General features: G+C 37.7%; 1 protein-coding gene across 1 annotated transcript in view; it reads right to left on the bottom strand.

Moving 5' to 3' along the window:
* CSMD3 (CUB and Sushi multiple domains 3) overlaps window positions 1-22,743 on the bottom strand; it is a gene marked incomplete at its 5' end in the record, with an annotated part of 687,334 nt that overhangs the window by 34,968 nt on the left and 629,623 nt on the right. Inside the window, 6 exons of the mRNA XM_081322366.1 lie at window positions 1,681-1,860; window positions 5,010-5,121; window positions 10,258-10,331; window positions 13,584-13,757; window positions 20,284-20,457; window positions 22,232-22,404. Of these exons, the coding sequence (XP_081178492.1) occupies window positions 1,681-1,860; window positions 5,010-5,121; window positions 10,258-10,331; window positions 13,584-13,757; window positions 20,284-20,457; window positions 22,232-22,404 (887 nt within the window). The remainder of the gene's footprint in view (window positions 1-1,680; window positions 1,861-5,009; window positions 5,122-10,257; window positions 10,332-13,583; window positions 13,758-20,283; window positions 20,458-22,231; window positions 22,405-22,743) is intronic.

Genomic DNA, 22,743 nt, shown 5'->3' on the forward strand with positions numbered 1-22,743 from the left:
ATTTCGAAGAGGCAGAGGAACTAGAGATCAAATTGCCAACATACGCTGGATCATGGAGAAAGCTAGGGAGTTCCAGAAAAACATCTACTTCTGCTTCATTGACTATGCTAAAGCCTTTGATTGTGTGGATCATAACAAACTGTGGCAAGTTCTTAAAGAGATGGGAGTACCAGACCATCTTATTTGTCTCTTGAGAAACCTATATGCGGGTCAAGAAGCAACAGTGAGAACTGGACACGGAACCACTGATTGGTTCAAAATTGGGAAAGGAGTCCGGCAAGGCTGTATACTGTCGCCCTGCCTATTTAACTTATATGCAGAGCACATCATGAGAAAGGCAGGGCTAGATGAATCAAAAGTTGGAATTAAGATTGCCGGAAGAAATATCAACAACCTAAGATACGCAGATGATACCACTCTAATGGCAGAAAGTGAAGAAGAACTAAAGAGCCTCTTGTTGCAGGTGAAGAAGGAGAGTGCAAAACTTGGGTTGAAACTTAACATTAAGAAAACCAAGATCATGGCATCTGGCCCTCTCAATTCCTGGCAAATAGATGGGGAAGAAATGGAGGTAGTGACAGATTTTATTTTCCTGGGCTCCAAGATCACTGCAGATGGGGACTGTAGCCAAGAAATTAAAAGACGCTTGCTCCTGGGGAGGAAAGCCATGGCAAATCTAGACAGCACACTAAAAAGCAGAGACATCACCCTGTCAACAAAAGTGCGTATAGTCAAGGCTATGGTCTTCCCAGTTGCAACGTATGGCAGTGAAAGTTGGACCATAAGAAAGGCTGAGCGCCAAAGAATTGAGGCCTTTGAACTGTGGTGCTGGAGAAGACTCCTGCGAGTCCCTTGGACTGCAAGGCGATCAAACCGGTCAGTCCTAGAGGAGATCAACCCTGACTGCTCTTTAGAAGGCCAGATCCTGAAGCTAAAACTCAAATACTTTGGCCACCTAATGAGAAGGAAGGACTCACTGGAGAAGAGCCTAATGCTTGGAAAGGTTGAGGGCAAAAGAAGAAGGGGATGTCAGAGAATGAGGTGGCTGGATGGAGTCACTGAAGCAGTAGGCGTGAGCTTAAATGGACTCCAGAAGATGGTAGAGGACAGGAAGGCCTGGAGGAATGTTGTCCATAGGGTCGCGATGGGTCGGACACGACTTCGCAGCTAACAACAACAAATGATTTACACTGTTTACTTATTTAGTATCCTATGACTATCACTAAGTTTATATCTTATGATTTATGACATTTTATGATTATGATCATGAGCTGTTGCTTGTATGTACACTGAGAGCTTATGCACCAGAGACAAATTCCATGTGTGTTCAATCACACTTGGCCAATAAAGAATTCCATTCTTATTCCTATTCCTATTCCTATTCCTATTTCTGTTCCTGCTCCTTTCCATTCCATTCCATTCAAGTTTTAGTTGTCCATTGTCCTGAGTACATCACATTTATTACAAGAGTAGATAGGTATTTTTATGTAAAAAAGTAAAATAAATAACTTTATTTATATCAGGTAGGTATATAAACTCTGTCTTCATTTTGGTAAAGGGTAAAATGAATTTTCCACATCCTTCATATTTGAAGAAAATGTGAATACAAAGAAACAAAGGAATTGGCAAGTTTGAAACATTAATTCTTCCAAGGAAGAGGAAAGATATGCAATACATTACCTTCACAGAAAGGAACCTTCCCTGTCCATGTACCATCAGATCTACAGACTCTGTGTTCTGATCCTCCTGCTAGAAAGAATCCCGGTTGGCATGTATATATCAAGGTATAACCAAGGGATGGAAGATCCATTCCTGCAACATTTGTGTGAGCTGGAGATTCAGGCTGCTTACAGCTGTGAGCTAAAACAAAAATGCACAATTCATGTTATACATGACACACAATGGCATATCCTTCAACTACAAGTAATCATCATTGCTCAAATTGTTCTGAAATGTGTGAGAAGGTCTTTAATAACTCCACACTTTTATTAACACCTCAATTTATGTCACACCATGCCTGGGAGCAGTTAAGTAGTGTGGTTGCTTTGGCAGTAGAGACAGTGGATTACATCCCATATGTTCCCCATATATTTGAATACTAGAGACAATGTGGACGATAAATGCTTTATCACTGCATTTTATCTGGGAAATCTTTGCACCAGTTTTATCATGAATTACATAGCCTGGGCCATACTTATAATTATTTATACTTGATATTTCTCTATGTGTTCGAATAGAATAAATGGATAACACATCATACATATTTGCCAGATAGCAACAAGAATAATTGAAATAAGATAAGCAAAACAACATTTTTAGTGGATCAAGCCGAGATGGATCAAGCTGAAACAGGATAATATGGGTTTTTTAAGTACATGTATTCCTTCAAAGGGACGCGGTGGCTCAGTGGGTTAGGACGCTGAGCTTGTCGATCAAAAGGTCGGCAGTTTGGCGGGTCGAATCCCGAGTGCCGCATAACAGAGTGAGCACCTGTTATTCGTCCCAGCTTCTGCCAACCTAGCAGTTCGAAAGCATGTAAAAATGCAAGTAGAAAAATAGGGACCACTACAGTGGGAAGGTAACAGTGTTCCGTGCGTGTTTGGCATCTAGTCATGCCGGCCACATGACCACGGAGACATCCTCGGACAAGCGCTGGCTCTTCAGCTTTGAAACGGGGTACCTCAAGGACCACCTGCTGCCGGCGTCAACTCCCCTCCGCCCTGTGCGTGCCCACAGAGAGGGCCTCCTCAGGGTGCCTCCGGTCAGGGAATGTTGACTGGTGGCCCCCAGGGGGAGGGCCTTCTCTGTGGGTGCTCTGGCATTATGGAACCAACTGCCGGTTGAGCTCCGGATGGCATCAGACCTTTGCTCCTTCCGGCGCGGGCTGAAGACCCACTTATTTGAACTAGCTGGTCTGGCCTGATGGGGAACATTAGGGTTTTTTAATGGGTTTTTTACTGTTTTTATTGTTATTGTAATTTTTAATTGGGCATTTGTTTAATTTCTTTTTAATTTTTGTATTGTTATTTATATATGCCCTGTTAACCGCCCTGAGTCCTTCGGGAGAAAGGCGGTATACAAATTGAATAAATAATAATAATAATAATAATAATAATAATAATAATAATAATAATAATAATAATAATAATAATAATAATAATAATAATAATAATAATAATAATAATAATAATGAGCACCGGCCCCTAGAGTTGGAAATGACTAGCATGCATGTGCGGGAGAACCTTTACCTTTACCTTTATTCCTTCAAAATGCACTGTCCCGCTTGTCTCCATTTTTCATTGCATTTTAAATTGGTCTCAGTAATGCTTTTCAGTGCTTTGAAATGAGAGGTGTTCAATTTCCTTGGGGTGTATGTATGTAATCCTTGACTTACAATCACAACTGAGCCCAAATTTCCTTTGCTAGGGAAGACAGTTGTTAAGTGAGTTTTGTCCATTTTGCAAATTTTATTTCCACAGTTGTTAAGTGAATCCTTGCAGTTTGTTAAGTTAGTAATATGTTTTTTAAGTGAATCTGGCTTCCCCATTGACTTTGTTTCTTAGAAGGAAGCAAAAAGTGATCACATGACTCTGGGACATCATAAATACATGCCAGTTGCCAAGTGTCTGAATTTTGTTCATGTGACCATGGGGATACTGCAATGGTCATAAGTGTGAAAACGGTCATAGGTCACTTTTTCAATGCAGTTGTAATTTTGAATGGTCACTAAATGAATGGTTGTAATTTGAGGATTACCTGTATTACATTATCTTTTTATTTTTATTATTAAAGCCTGAGAGACCTCTACCAATATCCTTATTCTCAAAGGTATTCAGAAAGGGAAGAATAGTGTCAGGATCCAACACACAGAGTTTCTGAATGATTTAGAATCTCTACACTGGAGTTATAATCATTGGTAAAAGAAAAGATGGAGCCTCGCCAATATAAATCTCCATCATTCCTCTTTCAAGATCAGGAAAGGTTTCAGTTGTGGGTGGGTGGGAAAGGTAGCCTTCTCTACAATGAAACTGCATGATACTTCCCACTCTTTGAAAGATTAAGAATAGATCAGTTTGATCTGTAAAGAAAGCTGGATGAATATTTTCAAATACACAAAATGTTTGGGCAAATTTCAGCATTGGTGACGTTGAACTATTTTCACAGTGCAAATTGTGTTCTGTATTAAAATTCATTAACTGTAATTGAATCCACAGTTGACCTTAAGATACTGAAATATTCCCAATACATGGGAAAAGGGGACTCCAGAAACACCCAGAGAAGACTATATGGGGTGATAGGAAAGTCCAGGTTGAAAGTCTAAGGACTGTTAAGACTGCTAGATAAATAAGAGTCTTGGCGTAATTTTTTTTAAAATATATGCATTATGTGGCAGTATGTGGTTGATTTTATCTGGGTTAGGAAGTTCAACAGAGTTCCATATGGGGCTACTTTGATAAGATAATATCAAGGAATCCCAGGCTGCAGGGTGATTCTCTACTGTATAGATTAGTGAATATATTAATGTGGGGTCTTTAGTGTTCTCTGAGCTTGGTAGTTTTCTTGAAGGCATTTCATTCCTGTTAGCACCAAGCTCAGAGACCACCAAGAACCCTACAGTTCAACCCTGAGCTAAAAATATTCTCTTCTGTCAGAATATATTAATGTTGGTTTCTACTTTTTTCCACCTTAGTTTATCCTTTCTCAATATTAGTTTACAACATTAAAAACAATGAAGAAAGAAAATCAGCATTTAAATTGGTGTTTTCTTAATACAGTTAGCCCTTTTTCATTCTTTTCCATAAAAATACATATTTTCTGAAAACCATCTCCTTATATATAAACCTGTAAATATTTAGGTTGTTTGGAGAATGGCAACACAAATAAAACACGATTCTTATTTCTTGTTCAGATACTGATCTGAGGCATGTGAGTCTCCAGGCAAAAATTCACACCACAATACTATTCTTTTTCCATTCTGTATCTGACACTTCTCTCTGTTCGTGACTTACCAATGCATTCAGGTTGAATCCCACTCCATGTAAGATCAGAAAGGCAGGTTCGAGTTGTAGACCCTTGAAGCAAGTAGCCTTTTCTGCAGTGAAATTGCACAATATTGCCTACCTATTGAAAGATTAAGAATAGATCAATTTGATTAGTGATCAACATAGAGAGATCACAGACACTTCCTCTCTCTACAGATACACACTAACCTAACAAATGTAAGATATTTTTAAACACTAGTTGCTACACTAAATAATCTATGAACAACCTGGATACAACACTAGGTAAACCAATTTTTTTCTTAATCACTCACAGATATCTATTGTCATTAGGATTGCATCAAGTAGTGCTCCCTATTTTCATAGACATTTTGCTATTTCTTCCTCCTTCACACAGAGTAATAAAATTCAGGAAAAGTTTATGACAAGGGTCAAAAAGGTTGAATCTATTGTAAGAAATGCATAAAATGGCCAAGGAATAATCTTTCCCATCTTAATTCTCCCCCCCCCCCGTTATATTTAAAATGTACCCTGCTCATTCACATTTTATAAGCATCGACTGGTTCCTGATGGGTACATGCAAATACACAACACTTATGACCTGGATCATAGCTCTTTTCATACAATAAGTCACTTTATATTGGTGATGTGTCATTCACGTCACTGATGTCATTGCCAAGAAAACAAAATGTCTCTCACAGATACAAATTATCTTTTCAGGCAGCTGAAAACCATAAATACCTCATCCATTATACAATTAAATTTTATCCTTGTGTTTTTAATGGCTATTAATCTGATTTTATGTAATTTTAAATTTTGTTTATTAATTACAGTTTGCACACTTGGTGAATCCATATTATGTTATAACCTATGAGATTTACAACAATAAAATGTGACTAAATTAAACTGACGTCTTGAGGCATTTGGACTGAAAGACCAACTAGGGCTACAGAGGAATGAATTCCAAACAAATACATTTTCAGCAATGATAATTTCTTTATTATTTGACTTCTTCTCTTATTTTTATTCACAATGCACTTTTTATAGCTACACAAACTCATTTCCCTGTAATATCAATAATATTCTTTTTGTGAACATTAAATTCACTAGAAAAAGTTAGCTTTCTGCACTCTCCTCATCTCCTTACTGAGGTTCATACAAAACATGATAAAACTGTCGTGGAGGTACTACAAATATAATGGATCTATTTTTATTTCTAATTTCAGACTGTGCCTGGGAATCTTTCAGAATTAATACACACATAAATGCTGAATTGACATTCATGCAAACATGCCACAAAATAAACTACAAAGAAGTAGAGTTAAATCCTTTGCATGTATGACAGATTATCTAAATAGATTCCTATTATTTCAGTTACATTCTGTGCTGCCCAATAATAGTTGCTGGTTCTACAAACAATTTTCACGTGTTATCAGCAACATTTCTACACATATATCTCAAGTCTTAAGAGTTCATTTTAGGAAAATAATCTTCTAAAGCTTGCAGAGGAAGTTGGCAAAAAATGTTTAGTTTGCCTTTATAAAACGAATGCAGCTTTTTTGGAAAGATTTATGATATAACAAAGCAGTAGACATGTTGGAGAAGTCATTAAAGGTAATGGTTGCAATTTGGTACTGTCTTATTTATTTCCCACAGATCAGATTGAAAAAGAGAGCTAGTAACCAAGCAAGTATATAGATAAAAACTATAATTTTAGTAGTATTAACTATAAATACTGGAGAAGCCGTATTTCTTGTTCAGGGCAGTGCTTCTCATTTTCTTACTGCCCTCAAGTTACAAATGTGACCTTTTCTTCAGGAATAATGTCAATGCTGCCTTTAGGGTAAAACCTTCTACTGTGGTGGAATGAAGCAAGCCCATGGATATGCTGTTAAAATGTTGATTGGAAAGCAAATCTCATTAAAAATGATCAAAGACTAAATGTAAGAGGATAGCACTTTTTAAAGCCAATAAACTTAGGACGATGTTTATGGGTAAGGAAATGGCTCAGCAACCACTTTAAAGAATTCATTTTGAACTGTCTCGTGAAAATTGTGCTTCAGGAGGCCAAGGAACATAGTGAGCTGGGCCAACTTTAAGCTAAGCTATACTTCTAGAAGCTCTGCCTATCACTAGTTCTTTCTTCCATTATCTGTCTTTACATAGAGATTGGATCCTTCCTTCCTTCCTTCCTTCCTTCCTTCCTTCCTTCCTTCCTTCCTTCCTTCCTTCCTTCCTTCCTTCCTTCCTTCCTTCCTCCCTCCCTCCCTCCCTCCCTCCCTCCCAGTGGCATATCAAAGCAAGGCCCAATGGTTAAAAATGTCCTGCCCCCTCCAATTACATAGCAGTGTAGGCTAAATATGAGATTATCTGCTTTTGTTTCAAAGAGATCTGGGGGCTTTGAACAGGCTAGATGTTTGTTTTTGTTTTGTGGAGGGAAAATGGAAGATTAAACCATAAAATGAAGTCTTTGGTGCTCTCTGAACTTGATAGTTTGTTTGCAGATGTTTCATTATCCAATTAAAAAGGTAAAGGTAAAGGTTCCCCCACACATGCGTGCTAGTTGTTTCCAACTCTAGGGGCCGGTGCTCATCTCTGTTTCAAAGCCAAAGGATGTCTCCGTGGTCATGTGGCCGGCATGACTAGACGCCAAAGGTGCACGGAATGCTGTTACCTTCCCACTGTAGTGGTCCCTATTTTTCTACTTGCATTTTTACATGCTTTCGAACTGCTAGGTTGGCAGAAGCTGGGACAAGTAACAGGAGCTCACTCTGTTACGCAGCACTTGGGATTCGACCCACCAAACTGCCGATCTTCTGATCAACCAGCTCAGTGTCCTAACCCACTGAGCCACCGCGTCCCTAACCATTATCCAATTAGGTAACTCAATTAGGTAACATCAACTTTTAGGTAACCAAATGGGAACATCGTCAAGGCTAGTGAGGGTGGAAATTGATCTCTGTTTATATAGAGTCACTTGATCTGTCACTGTTAGTGGGGGTATTGTTTCTTTTTGGTTGCATTGCTGGTGGGGGTTGCACTATTGGTGGGGTTGTTTGATAGGGCTACAGCAACCTGAAGCACTAGAACAAGTTAACTGACAACCTATGTTCTGATCAACATGTTCTGACAAAATTAAAAACCCACACAACTTTATAAACCCACTACAGCAGAACTAACAGAATGTAAAGCATAACACTGCCACATACTAACAACATCTAAAAACAACTAACAGACTCTTACAACTATCTGGCATCACTGTAGGACACAAACCAACTAAAATCCTCCAAGTCATCCTATTTAAACCAAAAGGTCCAATATCACCAAAAGTAAAAACAGGAGTCATCTACAACATACAATGTAAGGACTGTAATAGCCACTATTAGGACAGACAAGCAGAAGACTAATAGTCAGATGACCTGAAAACTCCTTAACCTCACATCACATTGACAGACTCAACCATAGCTTCCACTGGGAAATTCTGAGCATCCTAGACCAAGCTAAATTCAAAATTCTTGGAATTCTTGGAAGCTTGATATTCAGCCAAATAAGCTATCACATTTGCATATCATTCAAGAGAGACAATAAAAAGCTAAGAAGGAAAGAAAAAGACCAGAACAGAATCTCTCCATCAACCAATATTAATCAGGGATTAATACCAGACAAACAAGCAGAAAACAATATCCTAATCAAGTAACTACCAAGTAGAAAACGACACTCACTAGCACTGATGATGTTACCTAACCACACTGATGTTACCTAATATCTGCAAGCAAACAACCAAGCTTGGAGAACAATAAAGACTTCCAATTTCAACCCTGACCTACATATATTTTCTCCTATTTAAACTAAAAAAGTCATTCTACTGATTCAACCCTGATTTATTATTATTATTTTAAAAAAATAACCCTTTATTGCCAGGGAAAAATACTTGAAAAGATGGAACAATATTATTGAAGTCACCAGGAACTCTTTATTTCTTTTACTGTTCTGCAATTCCTTTATTTCTCCCCTTGGCATTTTTTTTTGCAGTGTTCCGACAGGATATCTATCTCTATTTAAAGTTCCTTTGGGCTGAACATTACTGTCTTCGTCATCTTGAAAATGCTGCTAGAAGTTTTTTTTTTTTTCGTAGACGAAGAAACTACAAAAACTATGCATGCTTACTTGGAACTACTGTATGTCACATTATGGTTAATGGGGCTTAGATCCTACTGTGTTTAGAATCCCAGTCTTTAATTCTAAACCTATCTTTCAAATCTGTCTGGAATAAATGCCAGAATCCCCTCCCCAGACCTTGACTGTATTTTTAAAGCCTCCCAAGACATTACTGCTATTGCATTCAAGCATTGTTCTCACTGCAAAATAGTCCTTGGAAAACTATACACTATAAAATCATATAATTCTATTTATTCCTATTTTACTAATTCCTATATTGAATTAGCTTCAGAGCAAAGTGAACTTTATTATACAGCATTTTATTATTTTGATAAAGTAATAATTGCAATCTTATTCATGTATGAGTAGAAAAATATATTTACTTTATTTAGATTGTAATCTTTTACAGGTTTCTCCAGGAGAAAAACTGTTGAAATGAATGGAGCTTATTCATGAGATTGAACTCAATTACCAAAAAAGATAGCGGCAAACAATGCTGTAGAATCATATTATATCTAACCAGGACTGGAAAATCTACAGAATGTAATAAAATATTCTCACCTTAACAGTAATACTGTCCTGAAGTATTTGAAACTATTATTACTGTTCCCTTGATAATTGGAACTATTGCTGTTGGTTTAATATGTTGCTATTTGGATAGCTTGAGTTCTTTCTAAAATGTTTAGATATACAAAATTTAAATTAGAAATAAAATATTTCAATTAACCTGAAAAGTCCAAGTGATAGTGATTTTCATTGAATAAATTTTCTTCCTTTGTACTTCAACTTTTTTCTCAATACAAAATGCATTTCTCTTTCTCTCTCTCTCAACATGTGCTTGTGTCTGTATGTGTGTGTGTGTTCAATTTTATTTGGAATTTGCTGCCCTGTGAGTATGCTTAGAATTCCACCTTTAATTTATTAAAATAAATTGGAAATATGCAGCTTTAGTCTGTGGTTTTTAGTGATGACGCTAATGATAATGACTATTTGGATACCGAAAGAATACAATAAAATTCAATACTGAAGCTTGAGTTATACTCAAGAGAGATAAGGAAGTTATCTCTCTTCCCTATTCAATAAAAATTAGAACATCTACCTGGTAACCAAAGGTATTGTTTTGTGATCCATGACGTGGAACACCGGGGTTTTCACAGGCTGTCCGTGTAGGTTCTTTGTCCAAAAATAAAAAAATAAAAGGTTTGTGAAAAAAGAGGTTTTTTTAAAAAAAAGTTACATCCATTTATACCCAAATGCTTCCAAACAATTTTTGGAAGTGCCAACATTTCAATGAGTTTGAATATTGAAACTTATATTTCGTAAAGTATTGATGTAAGGTTTAGAATGCTGCTTAGATTTGAACACAAATGCTTTACCCTTTGATTCCTGTGTCCTTATCTTTCATAAAAGGTAAAGGTTCCCCCGCACATGCGTGCTAGTCGTTTCCGACTCTAGGGGCCGGTGCTCATCTCCATTTCAAAGCCAAAGAGCCAGCGCTTGTCCGAGGACGTCTCTGTGGTCATGTGGCCGGCATGACTAGACGCCAAAGGCGCACGGAATGCTGTTACCTTCCCACCATAGTGGTCCCTATTTTTCTACTTGCATTTTTACGTGCTTTCAAACTGCTAGGTTGGCAGAAGCTGGGATGAGTAACAGGCGCTCACTCTGTTATGTGGCACTCATGATTCGACCCGCCAAACTGCCGACCTTCCGATCGACAAGCTTATTTATTGGTTGTGAAAATTGCCCCAATAAAGCAGACATGTCAAACTCATGACATCACGTGACATTGCACAATGTATTAGGACGGTTTTGCCATTGCCGGCAATGGGGTGGGCATGGCTTCCGTGTGACACATCCAGCCCATAGGCCTGCAGTTTGATACCCCTGCAATAAAGCTATGCAATGCTAAAAAGATAAGAGGCCAAATTCTGCATCTCCAGTGGTAACTTTCCCTCCCTGCTTGAATGTCCACAAGGAACAATTTATATAAAAATCTTTTCATAGTATACTGAGGCCCTATAATCAATATAATGGATATCCCTGCAGTCCTGCTTAGAATGAATTCACTAACTGGGGCTTAGGTTAGTCACAAATTATTAGTCATAATCTGATTTCAGTGGAGTTGTTTTAAGCATTACCAAATTTGTATTCCATTCTAAATGCCACAGTGCATAAGAACCTGTTCCTTGGTAAGATTGCAATTTTGCACTGAAGATGCAATTATATATCCTGTTATATGTTATGGAAGAGCAGGATGCTTAGAAAAATTGCATGCACCTGTGCTCCTATCTGGGCTCTGTCGCCAGTGTCAGCAAGGCAGAGTTGCTAATACTGCTTCAACCTTGAAATAAGTGTGAGAGGAGACGTGTGTTTTGGAAGTTCTGCAACCACCAGCAAACAGAGTAAAGCAGCCATTTTTTTTTCTTTTTAAAAAAAGGAGAGATGTTTTTCCTTCAAAGGGAGTAAGTGGTCCAAATGAGAACAACCACAGCAAAAACAGAAGTGTGTTAAGGATAAGTAAAAATATAAAAGTACAATGTATTTGAAAGTAAAAATTGAAAGTATTCTACATGCTGGCCAGTACCAGAGTAGAAAAAAGACACAAGAAATTTCAGAGATAAGAATTAAGGCAGAATAGTATTTTGAGAAGAAAACACTGTTACCAGTACTGTATATAATAGCATTACTACACAATGCAGTTTTGTAATAGAAATTGAGCAGTAATGGAGTATAGTAAGGCAATAGAAATCACTCACATACAGATTTCTAAGTTTCATAATTCATCTTTGTAGCTTGAATTTTTTAAAATAAAAAAATATCCCACTCTAGAACCCAGAACACATGTGTAGTACAAACTTTCTGTTATTTGGAGTATTGAATACTTTTAGCCTGTTGAATTATAGATCTCCTATCGTTAAAAAACCACACTAAGAGTCCTTTCAGCAATGCAGAATGGCTCCAAAAGTATTTACATGGGAGGGCGGGAATGGAATTTTTACTGTATACATAGTTCTTGACTTATAACTATAATTCTGACTGGTCATAAGTCATGGCAGTCATTAAATGGCATACCATGTGACCAATTTTACATTTTTCCCCCTCAGTCATTAAGCAACTCCCCTCTTTGCTTAATGACAGGTCATCAAGCAAATGCCTCAGTCATTAAGTAAATGCCCAGTTGTTAAGTGAATCCTTTATGTCCAATGTTTTTTTTTGTCAGAAACAGGAAGTAAACATTGGAAACCAGGAAACAAAATGCCACAAAATTATGGTCACAAAACCAGGGGATACTGCAAAGGGTTGTAAATGCAAGCTGGTTGCCAAGCAGTACAAGACTGCAGTGGGTTAAAAGTAACTCTGGGAAGTCCATTGTAACTTTTAACAGTCACTAAGCAAATGTGTATTAAAGGACTACTACTTATACAAAGGTGCTTGATGAAAACAATTGTCTAGTTGCAATCCTACATCCACTTAAACAATGAACCCCTGAGAATACAGTAGCATATGACTATTTAAGATTGCACTGTAAGGAAAGACTGTAAAGCATTGTTTTTAATTGGGGCCATTTTAAAACATGTGGGCTACAACTTCTAGAATTCTAAAACCAGCATCATGGTCGGATGACTCCCCCAGATGCATCTCCAGATACTTCTCCAGATGTCAGTTTGGAGGAGGATGAACCAGTCCCAGGCACATCAGAATTGGAGTTGGTCAGTGGTTCCAAGCAGCTGGCTGAGAGTGATTTGGCTAAAGCACAGCTGTAGCAGGACAACCCCTGAAATTTCAAGTGGGAAGCATGCAACTGCATCTGATTAGTGATGATGATGAAGATTTGCTTTCTGCACCAGATCAAGAACATGTAGGGCAGAGAAAAGGCAGGTACAGCGAAGGTCATCCCAATTATTTGTGAGGAGGCAGCCTTGTCCCTCTTGATGGGCTCCACCAGAAGCTGGCTATTTAGCATAATAGAGATGAAGACAATGATGGGAACATGTTCATTTTCTAGCTGTGTGTTTCCTGGCCATTGTGATTCCTGCCTAGCTTTTAATTGACACCATGACTTGACTTTGGATTGTGTCTTGTGAACTCTGGACTTTTCTTTTCTCTTGAATCCTCTTGTGTTGTAGATTTAATTTTGCCTGGTATATTTGTCTTGTTTGGGAAACTTTGTTTCTGTAGACTAGCATTGGTCTGCTTTTGCCTGGGCTAGTTCTGGGGTTTTGGTAAATGGAATTGCTGTGGAACATTAATAAATCTACTAAAACACTGTTCTGTTTGCATTTAGACTGAGCAGGACAGCACATGTGAACAGAGAATTCTAGCAATTGAAGTCCACACAACTTAAGCACTGTTGTAATTTTTTTAAAAAAACAGCAACACCCCAATATAGCAAGCTACCAATTAGGAAAGATGCCACCATACCTATACAACGGGGAGATGATCCACTCCATGTACCATCTGCTTGACATATGCGAGTGCTGGAACCAACCAGCACAAATGGAGGATTACAACTGAAAGAGACTTCTGACTGATAAATAAAGCTTTTGCCTTCCCGTTTGCCTTGAGCAGGTACTCCTGGGTCACCACAAAACTTTGCTGTAGAAAAAGAAATATGTGGAAAATATATTGACATTTCTTATTAGAGGGATATACTTGCATGTGGTGAAAAAACAGAAAGCTTGAAGACTTTTATAATCATAAAAAATCTGCTCTAAAATAAGAAATGGAACTGCAGTGTGTACTTATATACCTACAGAAGGTATAAATATAAATCATATTCTTAAGATAGAAAGGGCTAAATCTTACTTGTTTTTTTTCCCTGTGTAAATATCAAAAGCTAATAGTCAATATGCAGAAGGTCCAACATTCTTTTATTTCATTGTCAACTGTATTAACAAGGGCAGAGACTTTCAAGAAAATATTTAAAACATTTCTTAAACAAATATCACACAGGTTTTTTTTTACTATTTGATTATTGCTTTAATAAGAGAATATCTGGAGGAATTACATCATGCATTGATATTCTCCAGCCTTTCTCTAGCCACTTTCTATTATTGGATGCTTAGTAATTCTTTGAGTATGTAACCATAGAAACTACACATCATGGCAATGCACATCAGTCTTGTTCTCCCCTCAGACCTTGGAAACTGTGCAGAGAAAATGCTACTCTTTGTAATAGAGAATAAGTCATGGGGTCTTCCTTGTCAGCAGTACTTATATTTGTTATTTTCAACAACATTTTAACTGTAAGTACAAAAGAAAATTAATCAGGCATCTGTTTTATGTCACTTAACATTAACTGGGAAGATTGTACTGGATTTGATAAAACTGAGAAGGTAGGCCTAAAACTTGGCTGAAGACATAGTCCAATTCAGGCATATTAGCCCTAATTTTGCAGTAATGTAAAAGAGATAACATTTGATTAGAATATCTGGGGATACAATTATATTTATTTGTTTCATTAATGTGTCCCTTTCCAAAGAATACCTCTACAAATCTCACTGCAGTAAAAGATAACATTAAAACTAAGGTAGCACACAATGTTGAATCTTTTAAATATAAATGAGAGCAAAATTTGGCCTATTCATTTATTTAATGCATTGATTTACATAGCCACCCATTCCAGTGCCCATTTATATGATAGTGATCAAAGTGGTTTTATTTCACTTGCATTAGCTACCATAATGTAGGAAGCACCTACAGATATGATAGTTAAGACTTCTTCCCATAAAACTGAATATGCACTCTTCATCTGAAATATCCCTGAGAATCTTGTTCATAGTTTTGATATGCACCACTAACCTATTCTATCTCTCTCTCTAAATGGGTTGTTTTATTACATCTAAAACAGGGGTGTCAAACTCAATTTCATTGAGGGCTGCATCAGCATTGTGGTTGCCCTCAGGGGGCCGGGTGGGTATGGCTTGGGTGGGTGTGACCTACTGGGTGGGCGTGGCCAGAGTGCATATGGCCTACTGGGTGGGTGTGGCCAGCTCTACATCGTTGGCATCAACGGTGCCTATGGGGGCCTGGGCAGGAGTGGGAAAGATTTTTTTTTTTTTAAATTTTATTAAATTTATTATTTAAAAACATTGGACACAGTACCAGCGAGCTGACAAACCTTTTTGTCTACAATGTTTAAATATATATATATATAAATAGGTATCTGTTTAAGGATGGTGATTGGTTGGCCCCGAAATTCTAATGGTTCCTCTCTAGATCTATGCAGAAGCTCATCCCGAATTGATTTTTTAACTAACCTTACATGTACTTCTTTTGGGAGGTTGTGCCTTCTCGCATAATTAGTTTGGACCCTGTATGTTTCATCAATTTCCGCCAGCATTTCCTCCTTCCCTACACCGAGTGCCTTTGCCATCAGTTCTGCCATCATGACCAACAGATCTTCCCCTCTTTTTTCTTGAACGTTCTGGAAGCGTAGATAATGAGCAGCCTTTTCTGCTTCCAGAAAAATGACTGTTGTTTCTAATTCCTTATTAGCCTGAAGGAGTGTTTCATTTAAATCATCTACTCTCTTTTCCTCTTTTTCCATTCTAGCTTCCATATCTTGAAGTCTTTGTTCATTTTTGACTAATTGCTGTTGAATCCCTTCAAATTTATCATCTATCGCTTGGATTTTCCCCTTTAATTCACCAGTGTCGTTTCTTATTTGGCCTATTTCTCTCTTCATCTCCTCGTGGTTTTTGGCCATTGCCTCGTGTAGGTTTTGCAAAAGGGCATGTAAATCTTTAAAGGAATTCGAGTTAGATCTTTCCCTTTGCAGCATATCCTCTATAGATTTCTGATTGGAGGGACTTGAGGCCATCCCCTGTCCCTGTGCTGCCGCCTTTTTGCCAGCGCTAGGCTTAGTTGCTCCCGAGATACTTGTCATGTTTCCCCAATTATAACAGCGTTTTATCAATGTATAATACCCTGAGTCTTATATAAACCTTTTAACTCTATGACAAAAGATATATAAAACAGTTACCACCAGATACTTATTACCAACTAAGCAATTTATATAATAGAATTCTATAGTATGAATATAATCAAAGTCACGTTTATTTCACTTGCATTAGCTACCATAATGTAGGAAGCACCTACAGATATGATAGTTAAGACTTCTTCCCATAAAACTGAATATGCACTCTTCATCTGAAATATCCCTGAGAATCTTGTTCATAGTTTTGATATGCACCACTAACCTATTCTATCTCTCTCTCTAAATGGGTTGTTTTATTACATCTAAAACAGGGGTGTCAAACTCAATTTCATTGAGGGCTGCATCAGCATTGTGGTTGCCCTCAGGGGGCCGGGTGGGTATGGCTTGGGTGGGTGTGACCTACTGGGTGGGCGTGGCCAGAGTGCATATGGCCTACTGGGTGGGTGTGGCCAGCTCTACATCGTTGGCATCAACGGTGCCTATGGGGGCCTGGGCAGGAGTGGGAAAGATTTGAGGGTCTATGGCAGAAGGAGGGTCTCTGGGCCAAGGCCAAGGCAGTGGGAGCTGTTCCCTCACTGTTTCCAGAATGGCTTCGCGGGCCACATGAAACCACTTCGCGGGCCGGATCCGGCCCCCGGGCCTTGTGTTTGACATGTTTGATCTAAAATCATTGATACATAGTAGATTAGAAGGGAAAAATAAAATATTCTATGAAAAAGTTCTATGCTCTTATTTCACAGTGGTGAGTCAACTGACAAGAGGATCTGACATTCTCAGTGAATACAGTATGAGTGAAATTGAAAACAAGACTCAGATTATACTAAGGTCAATGTGGTATTGTAGTTAAAATATTGGCCCTGGGTTTGACAAGGGCCAAGTTTGAATTCACTGCAGAACATAGTTGAAGACTTTGACCCCTTATTATGTCTCTCAACCCATCCTATCGCATGGAGTTCTTCTAAAGGAGTCATAATCTGCAAAGGCTAGCATCTGCATTATTTCAAGATCCTCCCCAAAAGGCAAGATATTAATGCAACAATTAGATTTCAGTAGAATAATTCTATTCTAAAATCTAACTGTTTTTATGTAAATCTAATGGCAAATTTTACAGTTGTAATTTAAAGTCTTCCTACTAGTGACCAAGACCAAAATAATGATTTTGGTTGATAACTGGAGAGGGGGAAAGGATAATACAATGGCATATTCCTTCAGTTGTAAATTACATAAATATTTCTCCCTCTGGACTTTTGCTATTCCATACTTGCTCCCATATTCCAGATGTTATAACAAACAAAGACATATTTTGGAGAAAAATTGCAGTATCTAGGGTGGGATGAGGAATTCTTTAACCACTTCACTTCTGAAATATATTAATTAATAATAATCATTAACAACTGTGGCAAAGGTAATACCAGTAATAACAGCTGCCATGGGTGCAGTCCCAACACCACTTGAACATTAAGCATTGGCAAATTCACCATCAGTCAATTGCAAAAGGCAGTTTTACATTCTGTGATGATGCCTCTAACACCATAAACCATCCACATCTGCCTATCCCAGGTCCTTGGGGAGGACTCGATAGTAAACAAAAATGCCAATGCATTCTGCAACAAACCATTTATACATCATCTGACTCTCAGTGAGTCTGATAAGTTTACAAATTGTTAATAACATGTAGAACAAAAGAATACAAAAAAGAACAGAGATGCCAGAGATAAAAAAAGAAACTCAGACAGGACAGAGAAAAAGAAAAAGAAAAGGGTGATTCAATCATGACAGACCAATTCAGAATCCTTGCATACATCAGTAGAATGGGACTGTTGGAATCTCAGGCAGAACTACAGAAAAGGTGGCTTCAGGAATCTATCAGGATCATGGAAGCCAACTTTTTTTATAGTTCTGCCTGAGATTCCAACAGCCCCAATCTACTGTTGTTTAATAGAAGGAATCTTCAAGTAATCAGGCCTATGTTAAGAGCCTTATAGGTAATGACCAGTACTTAGAATTGTGCCTGGAAACACACTGGAAACTAACACAGCTCACGAAGTAGAGGTGTTACATGGAGACACTGAGACAGGACCACCATTGCCTAGCCCCATGTGGAGTGCATTGCAGTAGTCAAGCCACTAGGTGATCAAGGCATGAGTGATTAGCAAAGTCCTAGTGTTGCTCTTGAAGTCTTGGTGATGGACATGCTTGTGAAACAATTGTACAACTATTGTGGCTGTGACAACACAGACTGAAAAATCTTAATATTTGATCAAGTGTAGAAGAAGCGTTTTGGACAGCTTGAGAAATGAATTCAGAGGTCAAGCTTTCTGCTTTCTCCATCTTATAATTTCATACTTCAATGTTCTCCTCCTCCTTTATCTGGTCAAACAGAGCTTTTCCTTCTGCTCTGTTAATTAATGATCCCATGATTCAGCCACTACAAGCACATTTTGCTTGCAATTCCAACTATAAAAAAATAACTGCCAATAAGGTGCAATGAAATATGACCTCAGCTCACTAACAGACTGTATAAACACTTATTATTGTAATAACTAAAACACAAAAGAGCTTTAAACCCTCAAAAGATCTAATCTTCTTGCCATCACAAATCATATCAAATAGGAAGATCTTGAAGCAATTGGAAAAGATTACAAGATTTAGGAAAATGATCAAGATTTGTGAATCTGTTGAGTAAATGGGTTTTAATCCATTAACCAAAATGCAACATTTCTACATTATATAGTACCATTGAAATTTTGAATGTGAAAACATTACAATTTTATTCAATTTTTATTTGTGAAGTTTTTTTCTTTACTATGAAACAAGAAGAATCATTTATCTCCCCTTTGATAATCCATTTAATTTACTGTTAAAAATTTAATACTTTTTTTCAACAGCAAAAATAAATATTCACAAAATGTTCTGTAAAAAGTCAGCATACATTAGTTATTGTAATGAAATCTGCAGGTATGCAAAATCCATCAGTGTCACCAATTTTATGCTAAGAAAAACTTCTGCATAATCAGTAATTTAATATAATACTGGAACAAAAGTCCAATTGTCAGACACCAGCTGGAGTTTCTTCTGTATCCCTGACAGACTTAGCCATTACAAATGTCAGCCACAATAAAAAAAATATCTAGGTTTTTGCCTGGTTAAAACATCTACATTCAAATTAGTTCTTGTTGATATTTTTGTCAAGTTTGACAAACTTGCTTTAGGTATTTCAAGTATTGTATGAGACAAAATATTCCTTCTTCTACAATTTCACACAAACTAGGGATATGAGTGATTGTTTTCTCCTTCACTAATTAAGATAAAATATCACCCTAAACCGTATCCTTTTTTTTCCCAGAAGGACTATCTTGAGACTAGAAAAAGTCTCATGGCCACAAAGGTGCTTTTTTCCTGAATGATCACAGGCTTGTTTAGTTCTGACTAGTCAGAACAAATCAGCATGCCTATTATCTGCACATCAAAATTTAAGATAATTTTAAATATGATGCAGTGTTGAACATTCAGGAAAATAAGGATGTATCAAAATATCAACGAAATGTTTCTGTAGTAATAGCAGTCACTAGAAAATTCACCTTTTGAATTTTGCTAGAATGCAAAGATGAAAGAGATCACAAGCACTTGGGTGGTCAGTGCAATTTGCCCCTTATTTTGTAATGGATATTAAAGGACCTCGCAGTTTTGTTGGATTTGTGTATGTGGTAAAGATAAAGGAGTCCCTGTGGGTTTTACTTCACTTCTTGTAGCAGACTTTAGGGGGCAATGCTCATCTCCATTTCTTTAGGCCATTGAGCCAGTGCTGTTCAAAGACATTTCCACGATGATGTGACCAGCATGCCACAATGCAGTGTGTTCAGTGAAACATGACTACTGTTGCCTTCCCACTGAAGTGTTACCTATTTATCTACTTGCACGTAGCATGCTTTTGAATACTAGGTTGACAGGAGCTGATGGGAGCTCATTCTGTCATGCAATGGTAGGACTCAAACCATCAGAGCATAGACCTTTTCTGGTGTCTTTTAAGCACTGAGCCACAGTACCTCACTGGGTATGTGGAGGAAACATTCCAGTTATTTTTTGCATATATCTACAGTATTTCTTTTGTTAGTTTTCCTTTAAGATTGAATAGAAACAACTATTAGCCTGGAATGCAAATATATATAAAAAAATACTTACGTAAGCACTGTGGGACTTCACCACTCCATGTTCCGTTCCCAACACAAGTCAAAACAGCAGGAAATGATAATTCATAGCCAGGTGAACAGACATAACTAATGCTAAATCCCCAATCAAAATTTATTCCTTCCTGTTTTCCATTAGAAATCTGGGGTGGAGTTGGACAGGTAACAGCTGTAACAACATTTAGAGTCATTAGCATAGCAGCTGCAGCAATGTCCCCTGTGTCTATACTGAGTAGGAGAACCATATGTGCTAATTATACTTTTTTTTAGAAAAAAGGGTTGCTGGATTTTATTTAATTTTTTTATTTTTTGCTTTAAAGTTCAAATCATATTTCCTTGCTTAAATATTATGAAACATTTATTTTCTCATCCTTTTGCTATTTCAGTGGTCATTTTGACTGGGAATCATGGGACTTGCAGTCACATACATAAGAAAAAGCACTTGAGAAGGACTGTTTCTTTAGTTCTTTATTTTGAAATATATAACCCAGTAGCTGAAAACAAATAATCACAATTTCAATACTAAAGACAGGTTAAGATATGAAAAGTTAGTAGAAGTTAATTTTATAATCTCATCTGAAATAGCATATCTCTATCTTACTCTGCAGAACACTATTTGAATTATGAAGGACATACTATATATATTGGTAAGGATGCAATTAGATATAATTCTGAATATTCAGGAAATAAGGATGAAGGGACCAGGAAGGACTTCTTATCTGACTCTTTTCCTATGTCAGTGATCTTCCCAGCATGCCCAAATTCTTGTCCACCCTCTGCAGCTGTCCCCTGTTTCCTTTTGTAGCAAAATTCCCAGCATGGCCAACTTTTGGACCACCCTCTGTGGCTGTCCCTCAGGCCACATTTTTGCATGAAAATGCATTGAGTGTGAAATTTGATAAGTTTTTTTAAGTAGTCAAGCACCAAGGTACTATTGTAAAAACATGTTGTTATTGTTGTTGTTGTTGTTGTTGTTGTTAGCTGCGAAGTCATATCCGACCTATCACGACCCTATGGACAACATTCCTCCAGGCCTTCCTGTCCTCTACCATCTTCTGGAGTCCATTTAAGCTCATGCCTACTGCTTCAGTGACTCCATCCAGCCACCTCATTCTCTGTCATCCCCTTCTTCTATTGCCCTCAATCTTTCCCATCATTAGGCTCTTCTCCAGTGAGTCCTTCCTTCTCATTAGGTGGCCAAAGTATTTGAGTTTTAGCTTCAGGATCTGGTCTTCTAAAGAGCAGTCAGGGTTGATCTCCTCTAGGACTGACCGGTTTGATTGCCTTGCAGTCCAAGGGACTCGCAGGAGTCTTCTCCAGCACCACAGTTAAAGGCCTCAATTCTTTGACGGTCAGCCTTTTTTATGGTCCAACTTTCACTGCCATACATTGCAACTGGGAAAACCATAGCCTTGACTATACACACTTTTGTTGACAGGGTGATGTAAAACCATATCTCTCTGTAATGGTACTTGGGAATCACCTTGGGAAACACTGGGAAGACCACAGCCAGAAGATTGGTTGGATAAAAGGCAGCTTAGCCACAGAAGGAATGTAGATGGGAGGAGAAATGTACTTTGAAACTTGTAAGATTATGTTAATGTAACCTTAGAATAAAGTGGAGTTCTGTCTGGGCTTTCTGTCTGGGCTTTCTGTCTGGGCAACTTTGCAAGCCCAACATCAACCTTGCAAGTCTAAAAGTACATTTCACCCTTATTGCCTTTACAACCCCAAAAATTAGGGAGGGACCCTTCTGAGATGTTTGCCACATCTGCATTCCTTTGGTGACCTAAAATGCCTTTTAACCAACTGCTTATCTAGTTGTGACTCTCCCTTCCAAGGTCATTCCTCAATGCCATTACATTCTTTCTCTCTATCCATCCATCCATCCATCCATCCATCCATCCATCCATCCATCCATTTATTCAGTTTCAAAGCAATACCTTTACAAGTTGGCAGCATTCCACTCCATGTGCCATTAGTAGTGCAAGTACGAATTTTGGAACTGTTGGCTTCCATTGTGTACCCAGGTTGACACATATAAGTAACATTTTGTCCAACTACATAATCATCCCCGTATCTCAATCCATTGGCTGGTATTCCTGGGTCTCCACAACTGATTACTACAAAGGGGAAAAAAATGAAGATGTAATAATATGACAAAGGTTAATTTTAGAAAGTGAACAATGTAGAATAATTTTATAATGTGATATCTATGGCAGCTTCCTTTGTGTGGCAGCCTTTATAAGCAAGCAGAGTTTATTTATTTTATTTATTTATTTATTTTTGGGACTTATATGCCGCCCTATCTCCCGAAGGACTCAGGGCGGCTAACAACAATAAAAAACAACAATACAAAAATTAAAAAAGAATTAAATAACAGCCCCAAAATAAATTAACTACACAGCTAAAAATTAAAACATATTTAAAAACCCATCATCAATCCAGGTCAGCC

This window comes from Vipera berus (genome assembly GCF_964194415.1).
Source record: "Vipera berus genome assembly, chromosome: 3".
Lineage (NCBI taxonomy): Eukaryota > Metazoa > Chordata > Lepidosauria > Squamata > Viperidae > Vipera > Vipera berus.